This window comes from Gracilinanus agilis, chromosome 6 (assembly GCF_016433145.1).
Source record: "Gracilinanus agilis isolate LMUSP501 chromosome 6, AgileGrace, whole genome shotgun sequence".
Classification (NCBI taxonomy): Eukaryota; Metazoa; Chordata; class Mammalia; order Didelphimorphia; family Didelphidae; genus Gracilinanus; species Gracilinanus agilis.
The window spans coordinates 128,109,064-128,119,672 of NC_058135.1; the positions used below are offsets into that span (position 1 = coordinate 128,109,064).

Below are 10,609 nucleotides of genomic sequence, written 5' to 3' on the forward strand. Positions count from 1 at the left end.
TGGTGAGTAGTAATTAGAGAGATAGATCTGTCCTAACATCTGAAGTTGCCCTTAAGTTGAATGGACTTCTTGAGGGACAGCGAGGCCTCCATCATTGGAAGATGGTTATTTACCAGTTGGGAGTGTTTTAAAAGATTCATATATCTGATGGAGGTCAGCCAGGAGATCTTAACTTTTTTTTTTTTTTCCATGCTTAGGCAGTATGGTAAAGCCTAAGGATTCTTTCTCAGTATGATGTTTTTATGTGCATAAAAGAATATACATAGCATTACAAAGAATCTAATTATATCAAGATAAAATTATCAAAAATTTTACAAGTTCCAAGTTGATGAATCCTCTGAAATCTATCTAGACTTTTTGGAGCCTTGTGGACCTTAGGAGGAGAACCCCTGGTCTAGACATTGCAAATGTTACTACTCTTAAGTTCTGACATTATTATATTCTTGGCATTAATTTTTACTATTTATTTACATATTTTTTTACATCTGGAGATTATTTTTAAGCTTCCAGTAATCTTTGATTCTTCTTTCTTGTTAGGTGTTCCTGCTCAAATTCCTGTTTTTTCAGTGACACAGACTTCTGGACCAGATTCTACTGTGTCACAAGCTCAGTTAACACCTGCCCCTGTTACTCCTGTTCCTATGTCAATTCAAGCAGTTAATCAACCTTTGATGCCTTTGCCTCAGACATTGAGCCTTTACCAAGACCCATTGTACCCAGGGTTTCCTTTAAATGAAAAGGGTGAGCAAGCCATTGCCCCACCTCATTCTCTGTGTCACAATGGGGAAGATCTACCTAAAGGTGAGAAGTTTGTCCATTTTAACTTGGAGTTTTTCAAAAAAGCAGAATCAGATTTGGTGAATAATAAAATAAATATGATTTAAGTGGAATTTGAGAAGTAGTTGTTATGTCAGCAAAAAGATTTGTTTTGGGATATTGTCAAATCTTGTTTTTGCAAATTGAGTACTAGTCTTTATTCTCAAATTTTAGTTTCTAATGAAAATGTTTTATATGGTCCTAATAATTGTTTGGTTTATCATACTGTAGTAGTTATTTGAGTTAAAATCATATTTCATCCACTCCAATAATCATTTAAGAACCTTCTATCTTCAAGTCACTGTTAATTGCTGGGGGTACAAAGAAAATGAAAAATAGTCTCTGCCCATAAAGTGTAAGGGGGGAAAGGTTTTTTTTTTTGGTTGAATATTAAAAGCTTGGTTGCCAGGGGATTAAACAATTATCAATCCCCAATTAAGAATAACCTCAAGTTAAAATGACTTTTATGGAAGTTTATTTGCAAAATATAGGAGAGAGTGGAAGTAGAGAGATGAGAAGAGGGTAGAATAAGAGATTTGTATTTAAGTCTGGGCAGGGTTCCAGAGGCCCAGCCAGAGCCTAAAAGTCAATTAACAAGGGTTTTAACCACAAAGGCTTCTCCAATCAAGGGAGCCTCCCGGAGGCTATTACCTTGTAGGAGGTTAAAGGAGTCAGCCTTCTTCACTCACCACGTGTAGTTCTAAGAGAGATTTAAGAGCAATCTTACCAAGATCTCAGGGTCTCAGGTCTAGCGCTCCTCCGCGTCCAAGCAAGAACCAGAAGAGTCCCTGGCTCACTCAACTCTCTTTTTAAAGGGGCCTCATTTGCATCACTTCCTATGCCTTTCTCTTAGTGTGCGTGTCCAGTCACAACAGATGCTTTTCTTAGGATTGCTCAGGAGGCAGTCAGTAAATTTTGATTTGTTACTCACTCTAGCACATGTGGGTTACAGACCACCCAACGTCTGAGTTAAATGGAGATGTTTTCACCTTTGATGATTAAAACTAAAGATGGGCAGGGTAGGTTTAATCTCATTATCACAAAATGAGCCTACTGTATATATTAAAAAGAAAACATGAAGAAAGACAAAATTTGAATAATTTGCTTTTTATTGCCTTTTTAAAAAATTATTAATTTTTTTATTAGCAAGTGGCAAGTAAGGGTAAAATAATAGGCTAAAGTGAGTTTTTTTTTTATTATACAGGCTCTCCTTGTGTACTCCTTATACAATAAAGGACAGTCTAACAAGTATCTATGAGGTGCCTATTATGTGCAAGGCAGAGAATACAAAAATAAAATGAAAAGTAAGCCTTGCTCTAAAGAAACTTACATTATTTACTATACCTAAAAAATAGGGGTGATATTATGAATACTATGTTTATCTATCTGACTTTTTCATGGAAGTTAGTCGGGAGTACATTTCAGTCATGGAGGATAGCCTTTACAAAGGTTTCCATACAGGAAATAGAATTCCAAGTTTTAATAACTGTTTGTATAGACCTTTTTGACTGAAATGCTCAATGTGTGGAGTAATGTTCAGTAAGCCTGGAAAACTATTCTCAAGACATTGTCAAGACATTAGCTATCAAATAAATTTGCATTTTATACTGGAGAAGTAGAGAGTCATTAGTGTTTCTTGAGTTCGTTTGAGTGATATGGTCTGATTTGAGCTTCAGGAAGATTACTATGACAGTTTGAGACTAGATTGAATAAGACAGAGATTGAAGCTGCTATAAAAATCAAGGCAATAGATGATAGATGGGATGTATGAGGATTGTTAGTCACCTGAGTGGAGAGAAAGGGACTGTTGTGAGGAATATTTTTGAGGTAGAATTGACAAGCTTAGCAACTGGTCCACTTTAATAAATAGGTGAAGAAGTTGAGGATAACTCAACTCAAGGTTTGTGTCTAGATAATTGAAGCAAGGTGATGCCCTAAAAACAAAGAATTTTGGTTTGGGGGTAATTTGAGTTCCATTTTGGACATGTTGGGTTGACATGTGGAACTGGAGATCGAGTAACTAGAAATGATTATACAGAAGTGATGGGCAAACTACAGCCCAAGGGCCTGTGGCCCCCTGAAATGAAAATGGCTTTTCCTAATCTGACAAATATAGGATACAATACAATGAAACTTTGAAAGAGTTGCCTTAGAAGCAGACTGACAGATGAGCATTTCCTTTCCTCTGGCCCCCTCTTTAAAAAATTTGCCCATAACTGTTATACAGATTTGAGAAGTGTTGTAGAGATAGTTAATTGACGAGATGGTTGGTGAAAGAGCTTCTTAGATCATAAAGTCAGTAAATATTTGTTAAGCTAGAGATACCAAAAAAGACATTTACATAATCCCTGCTGTCAAAGAACTTAAAATCTAATGGGTGAGAAAACACAAAAAAAACTGAAAAGTGGGGTGAGAAGCAGAGGAAGTCCTACAGATAAGACCAGATAGGAGATGATAATCTGAGGAGCTAAGAGTTTCAGAATTCATTTTATTTTGCAGAATGAGGAATTTCTGGAGGTAATAAAATCCAGGAAAACAGTTGGGTGGAAAACTAACAAAGGGTGTAGGGAGATAAAAGATGCTATATACAAGCCAGAATCTTAGGAACACTCAGAAAACCAAGATAGCAGAATCAGGAAAAGCTACAGAGCTTATGCTAAGAGGAGAAAATATTGTGTGTATATATGGTCAGTAGTTCTAGGTGCTTCAGAGAGAAAGAATGAGGAATGAAAGAATAGGCCATCAAATATAGGAATGAAAGGAAGATTGACAACCTTGGGGAGAGCAATTTCAGTTAAGTCAGAAGATGGTTCAAAGAATTGAAATGAATGAGACCAGATGGGACTATGGGACAGATTGTGTAGAAAGAAATTAGGCTATGAGATATAGTATGATAGTGTGAAGTAGGATGACAAGGTCAATGATTTTTTTTTTAAGATAGGAGAATATGTGAGTAGTTACTTTTAAATGAGTTCTTAACCACTGATCTACGAACTAGGGTTTTTGTTTTGTTTTGTTTTTTTTCATAAGAGTATAGTCCAAAAAAAGTTAAGAAACCCTTCTTGAGAAAGAAGATATCTAACTTAAGATAATGGGGTACTAGATGGCACAGTGCATAGAGTTCTGGACCTGAAATTGAGGAGATTCCTCTTACTGAATTTAAATCTGGCTTTAGACACTTAACTAGCTTGTGTGACCCTGGGCAAATCACTTCACCCTGTTTGCCTCAGTTCTCTGATCTGTAAAATGAACTGGAGAAGGAAATGGCAAAGTATTCTAGTATTTTAGCTAAGAAAATCCCAAATGGGGTCAGAGTTGGACATGACTGAAAACAATTGAACAATAGCAAAGGATATTATTTTCATCCTAGCAACTCACAATTCCCAAGTCCTTTATTTACAAAAGAGCCAATATTAAAATAATTCACAAAACCATACTTAGAGAAATCCCTTGTGAGTTTGACAGGTGTTAACAAATCCCCCTTTGTTGTGGTTATTATTTTAATCATAGGAAAGAAATATTTTATTTTAACTTTTTTACAAATTTTATTTGGTTGAGAAGTTTATTTGTATGGTGTTTTATTTTCACAATTACATGTAATAACAATTTTCAACATGTTTCCTAAAATTGGAGGATACAAACTGTCTCCTTCCCCTCTCCCCCCAGATGATAAGTAATTTGAGGTGGGTTATTCATGTGCTGTCATACAAAATGTACTTAATGGAACTATTTTAAATAAGGCTATAGCCAAAGGGTAGTAAGTGTAGAATCATAAAAAGGGAAGATAACAGTATATTTTTTAAAATGATTGGGCCTGTGTTTCTTATTCTTCCCTTGTTATATTGGGAAACAATATGCCACAGTAGAGAGTTCATTAGATTTGGAGTTAAGAGATTCTGTGTTGACTATTTATACAATCATTGTTGAATTTTTTTTTTTTTTCTTAAACTAGGACAACTGTTTTGGGATTGTTTGTTTGTTGTACCCATCTTAAGCCAGGAGAAGCAAATAATTGTTAGGAACCATTTTTTAATATATAAAGGATCAATTTTTGTTACTAAATTTGAGCATATAATTTTGTGGACCTTTGTAATGACCTCAGTGTGACAAATGCTATATTGAATACTCAAATGGTATTGTGTGTTTTGGAAATTAGTGGTTCTGTCTTACTGATATGAAAATGGTTACATTAATGTTGTACAGCTAATATTAAGACAAATATTCCATACAATATAGATTATAGGTGATTGTTTTTGTTGGTTTACTTTCTTAGTAACAACTCTTCAGATAGAAGGTCAAGGGCTAGGCAAACAGGATTAAATGACTTGCCCAGAGCCACTTTGCTAGGAAGTATCTGAGATCAGATTTGAACCCATGTCCTCTTGACTCCTGGTATTCTACCCACAGTGCTGCCTCACTGCCTCTAATTGTTTTATTCATGTATCTTTAGTAGTTGATTTTTTTTTTTACTTTTTATATTATCAGGCATAACTAAGAAAATTCATTTATAGATTTGCTGACACTACCATATAGTAAAATAACCTATTTTCTTATGTTGATCCAGCTCATCAACCACTACAGAATGCTTATGGTAATACATAAAAGGACTAGTAGTGCATCCTTGAAGAATTATGAAACCTACTGAGATGTTGAACATGGCTTTAGTATTTTTATTTTATATGATAGAGGATAGGGAAGGCAAAATCTATGTTATTGTATGTGTTTTTTAAATATGCGATTTAAACTTGTATTCTTTCTTCTTTAGATAAAAATATTCTTCGGTTCTTCTTCAATCTTGGTGTGAAGGTAATGATGTAAAATTATTTGGGGCCTAAAAATATTTTAATCCATATCTCTAAATAATGATTATTAACTCCTTAACCTGTCAATCAGTTAACTATCTGATATAAACAGTACTGTTACTTTTGGGTTTGGGGTATTGGGTTTTTTATTGCTTGACTTGGGAAAAGACATTGATTTCATTACTGACAACACCTTTTTTTTTTTTTTTTTTTTCCTGGATCATTGAGCATGCTTATAGGAGTTGGTCAGTAAAACTGAATGGGACCTCCAAAATAGTAAATAGATCTCTGGCATCACTATAGGATAAAACAGGAGGAACAGCATGAGCTAGGAGAAATAAGTGGAATGGATATAGTGTTCTCTCCTGGGCATATTCTAATTCTGGCTTCCTGGATATTTGGAAAATGGAATGGTGTATCCTATTGGATACACTTGGGTAGATGTATTGATGAACTATGTTTTTTGGCTAATAATCTAGAGCAATGATTGTCTATCTAATTTAACCTGGTTATTGTCTGAAATAGATATTTTCATTTCGTCTCTTTTTTTCTTAGTGCCTTCTAGGGATTATTAGCTGGAGTGACCCTTCCTTATACCATATCTGAAATTTTTACTTGTTATGGGCATGGTCTGGTGGCTTGGATCATTTGAAACAATAGGCTTTCTTTAAAATCCTAAACGTTATTAAAGCCAGGCAAAATATAATGTTATGGAGTTGTTTCCTATCTTCACTTGAGGTATTATTATAAATTGTTTTGAGCCACAGATTTAAATTTACTTCTTATAGACAAGAAACATGACCCTAATTGTTATGAAATGCCTATTAGAAATATTAATTTTGTTCTTTTTCCCATTCTTTTAGGCATATAGCTGTCCTATGTGGGCCCCACATTCTTACCTGTACCCTCTGCACCAGGCTTACATAGCTGCTTGTAGGATGTACCCAAAGGTTCAAGTTCCTGTGTATCCTCACAACCTTTGGTTCCCAGAAGCTCCTTCATCACAGAGTGAAAATGATTGTGCACGTACAGATGCACACTTCTCTATGCCAACTGAAGCTAATGCTAATGATCGTGGGATACAGGCTGAGACCGGATCTCCAACATTCTCTTCACCATTGGTTATCCCAACATCTCAGGTGTCGGAAAGCCAAGGACAGATGACTTATCAGGGCGATATTGAATCTGAGAACCCTGGACAGTTGATTCATGCTGAATATGATGAGTCAATGGGCGGCAAGAACATATTTCCACAGCCATCCTTTGGACCTAATCCATTTTTAGGAGCAGTCCCCATTGCACCTCCTTTCTTTCCTCATTTATGGTATGGGTATCCATTTCAGGGTTTTATAGAAAATCCAGTAATGAGACAGAATGTGGTCCTGCCTCCTGATGAGAAAGGAGCACTAGATAACCCTCTGGAAAACCCAGATCTGTCTAAAGAATGTAGTTCAATTTCATCAGCAGATCAATTTCAAGAAGTGAGAGGTGAAGCAACACTCCCTCTCCCTGTAGCCAGTGTGAGCAGTAAGCATGATGGCCAGGCTGAGCAGTCATCTAGGATGCCTAAAGGAGAAAAAGGTTTTGCCACTGGCTCTGTAGAAGTGAAGGCTCATCTTCCTCCTCAGATGTTAACTGTAGAAAGAGAATCTCTACCATTAGCTGTAGAACCTGAACTTATTAAAAGAACCATAACCAATCCTAAAGAAAGACCAGAGAAAATCAAAGATTCCAAGGCTACTGATCACTCAGCCAGTCCAATGGCCAGTTCAGTAGATAGAGTACCGAGAGCAAGGGAAGAGAGTTCTGAGGATGAAAATGAAGTGTCCAGTATTCTGAAGAGTGGCCGATCCAAACAGTTCTACAATCAGACATATGGAGGCAGGAAGTATAAAAACGACTGGGGCTATCCTTCTAGTAGAGGAGGGTACCAGCACCCAAGAAATGAAGAATCTTGGAAAGGGCAGCCCAACAGAAGCAGGGAAGAAGGTTATCAGTATCATCGAAACTTTAGAGGACGACCATATAGGGGAGATAGGAGAAGATCAGGAATGGGAGATGGTCACAGGGGACAGCACACTTAGAAATGATTGCTTTTGGAGAGTATCAGAGTAAAAACCATTTGCAAAGTGGAATGGCTTAAATGTTCCCAAAGGCTTGTCTTATTTTTTAAATAAGGGGGAAAAACCCAACAACCCTGAAGTTGGAAATGAGCTTCTCTCCCTAACCAAGTAACCTCAACTTGAGACTTAGGGGCAGATGAATTCCTGGCATTACATTTTTTTCTACATTGAAAATTCGTTTGATTTCATTTATTTGAGTGTCGCTTTCTTCTTCCTTTCCCCCATAGGAACTTAGAAATTAAGTGTGTAAAATATTTAAAAAAAAAAAAAAGTTTAATATAAGACATTGTAGATTTAGTATTGTTTTTTCCCTACTTATACAGTTTGAGTTTGTGATATATGGTGTTGAAAATGTATGCTTACAATGTTTACTGAAATGACAGAAATATAGTGTTTGACATGATTTAGATTCTAAAACAGATAACATTGCACCAAATAGAAATGTATATTTTATTATGCAATGCCTTAGTCATAAACTGGGCTAAAAAATTCTCAGCCTACAACACTGTTGTCTTTGATATGCTTCCAACCCAAAGGCCTTTCATCTCAATATCTGTCAAACTTGAATAATGTTTTCTCTTTAATATTTCATATAAGGCAGCCGATTAACCTGTGTCTTAGAAATGTTGTACATAATTCTTTTAATATTCATAGGGTATATTTTTGAATTTTAGAGCGATTTGTTGAACTTGAGATTGCAGGCAAGAATAGATATTTGTGGAAAAAAAATAGGAAATTCAGTAATATGGCTGTTCCCACCAAGAATTCTTAGCACTGGTGTAAATATCATGGTGCCTACTTGAACGAAATGTAGATGCTATGCATTTTGAAAATAATTCTGCACCTGTTAGAACCGCAGAAATTTTTTAATGCCACTTTAACACTAATGCACTGACAGATTCTAAATATTTTGTGAGAAGAGATGTGTAAACGTGAAATTTTTTTTAGCTTGATAAGTTTATATGGAGAGCTACTGGTTTTTAAAATTTTGTTTTTTTGTTTTTTTGTTTCTTCATGCACTGTTAGTTATGTTTATCATTCTCCATTTGCATCCAGATTGTTGGCTCTATACTATAAAAAGATGATTGTGACTTCCAGTCCTTTTCTAGAGGATGCTGCTAGAAGATGGGTTTTGCTTTGTATTTTAAAACCAATTTGTTACCTTAGGTAACATGTGAAAGTGTGGTGAGAATGTGTGGTGTTTTTTTGTTATTGTTTAATTTTAACCTTTCTCTGATTTCTCCAGTATTCCCATTTATCCCCTTTGCATGTTGCACTCTGTCTTCATTTGGAGATTTGATTCTGAATAGCACAGTATTAGTCATCTGTGTTTCTTTGTAAAAAATAACAGTAGTTTATATTTTATATCTGTATATACCAATGTGAAACATACCCTCTTTTTTCATGTTTAAAAAGATTATCTACTTTTTGATCAGGAAGCTTGAGTGAGACCATGCTATGCAAATAACATAGTAATTTCTCTTTGCATGCTATGTATAATATACCCAGCCAAAAATTAATGTAGTGGCTTTTTTTCCTTTATTAGAAAATACTTAAAAAGCAAGTGTAATTTATTTGGTAACCTGAAGCAGATGAGGTTTTTTTTGTTTTTGTTTTTGTTTTTTTTCTGGTAACCTTCAGAAAAGTTCAGATGCTAGCTGGGCTTAGTGAATCTCTACTGTACTGTATTAATGGTTATTTACCTCTATGCTATTTTAATTAGCCAAACTTAAGTTCGGGTACTACCAATTTGAGTAGTCATTAAATTTTATCTGTTATCTAAAATTTTGAGCGCACTTTGAAAGATAGCATTTTATTATTGATGGTGCTAGGTAAATCTGTAGTGACTAATTGTTTTATGCTCCCAAAAATGCTTTAAAGAAGCTGGTGATTACAGCCATTTTGTGAGCTAGAACAGTTACTGAAGGTAAATGCAGTCTTTTTTCTTTAGTGTAGTGTGAATGGTTGAATTATGGAAGAAAAGTTAAAGCAAGAAAAATCATACCTTTATAGTCCATGCCGGTTAATTGCCTATAGGTAATCTTCATGAAAGCCACATTTATAGATATGTTTAGATTATTAGGTTTAAATAAAGCTAAAGTTCTGATCTCAGGAGGCAAGGAAATGTAGTTTTTCATCCAGTCTTCTTCTGGAAATGCTTAAAAATTGGCTATAAAAGAATATTGTTCGTTTTTACACAATCACTAGCTGCCTTACAACACTTGAGTGATAGAATAGACTAGGTTGTAGTTTCTGAAGAAAACACAGAATTGTTTTCCATGCCCCATTTTAAGGTATAGAATCGAAACAGCATTCAAAGATTTTTTTAGGAGATGGTACTTTGCTCAGTAACCTCTGGAATAAAAAAAAAAAAACAGCTCTGCTTTTTAAAACACTTTTATGATTTAATGATCTTACAGATGTGGATTTTTAAAATTTAGGGACTTTTTTCTTAAGCTGAGGTCAAACTAGAGAGTCATGTGTATAATTTCCTTCATCCTTCACTTCACCTTACTTTGTCTCTAGCCACGCACAAGTTTCTATAGTGTGATGGCACAGTTACAGTGGTCTTGTGTGATGAGAAAGTTTATGTATAGGAGAATGGACTCATACTAACAGCTAAAATTATAGAACTTCTCCATGTTAAAGAAAATTGTATCGTAAAGTGGAAGTACTGACCAAAGTTTGCCTACTAGCTTTTATTAGGTTAGACATCATCTCTGTGACTTGTTTTCCTACCCTCATTACTTTTTTTAGTATTTCAGAGCTTTCCAGTATCCTCAGCAATCTTGTGGCCCTGGGGAGAATTGGCTGTTTTCCATTCTAGTTCTTTTCTAACCAGCATATTGTTGGAGTCTTAGGAATCCT

General features: G+C 35.2%; 1 protein-coding gene across 2 annotated transcripts in view; it reads left to right on the top strand.

Annotated features, from left to right (window-relative positions):
- OTUD4 (OTU deubiquitinase 4) overlaps positions 1-8,438 on the top strand; it is a 55,292-nt gene extending 46,854 nt beyond the window's left edge. For both annotated transcript variants that reach the window (XM_044680342.1, XM_044680343.1), the window contains exons 19-21: positions 538-801; positions 5,582-5,622; positions 6,482-8,438. In XM_044680342.1, the coding sequence (XP_044536277.1) occupies positions 538-801; positions 5,582-5,622; positions 6,482-7,702 (1,526 nt within the window). In that variant the 3' untranslated portion in view covers positions 7,703-8,438. The remainder of the gene's footprint in view (positions 1-537; positions 802-5,581; positions 5,623-6,481) is intronic.
- The last annotated feature ends 2,171 nt before the right edge of the window (positions 8,439-10,609 follow it).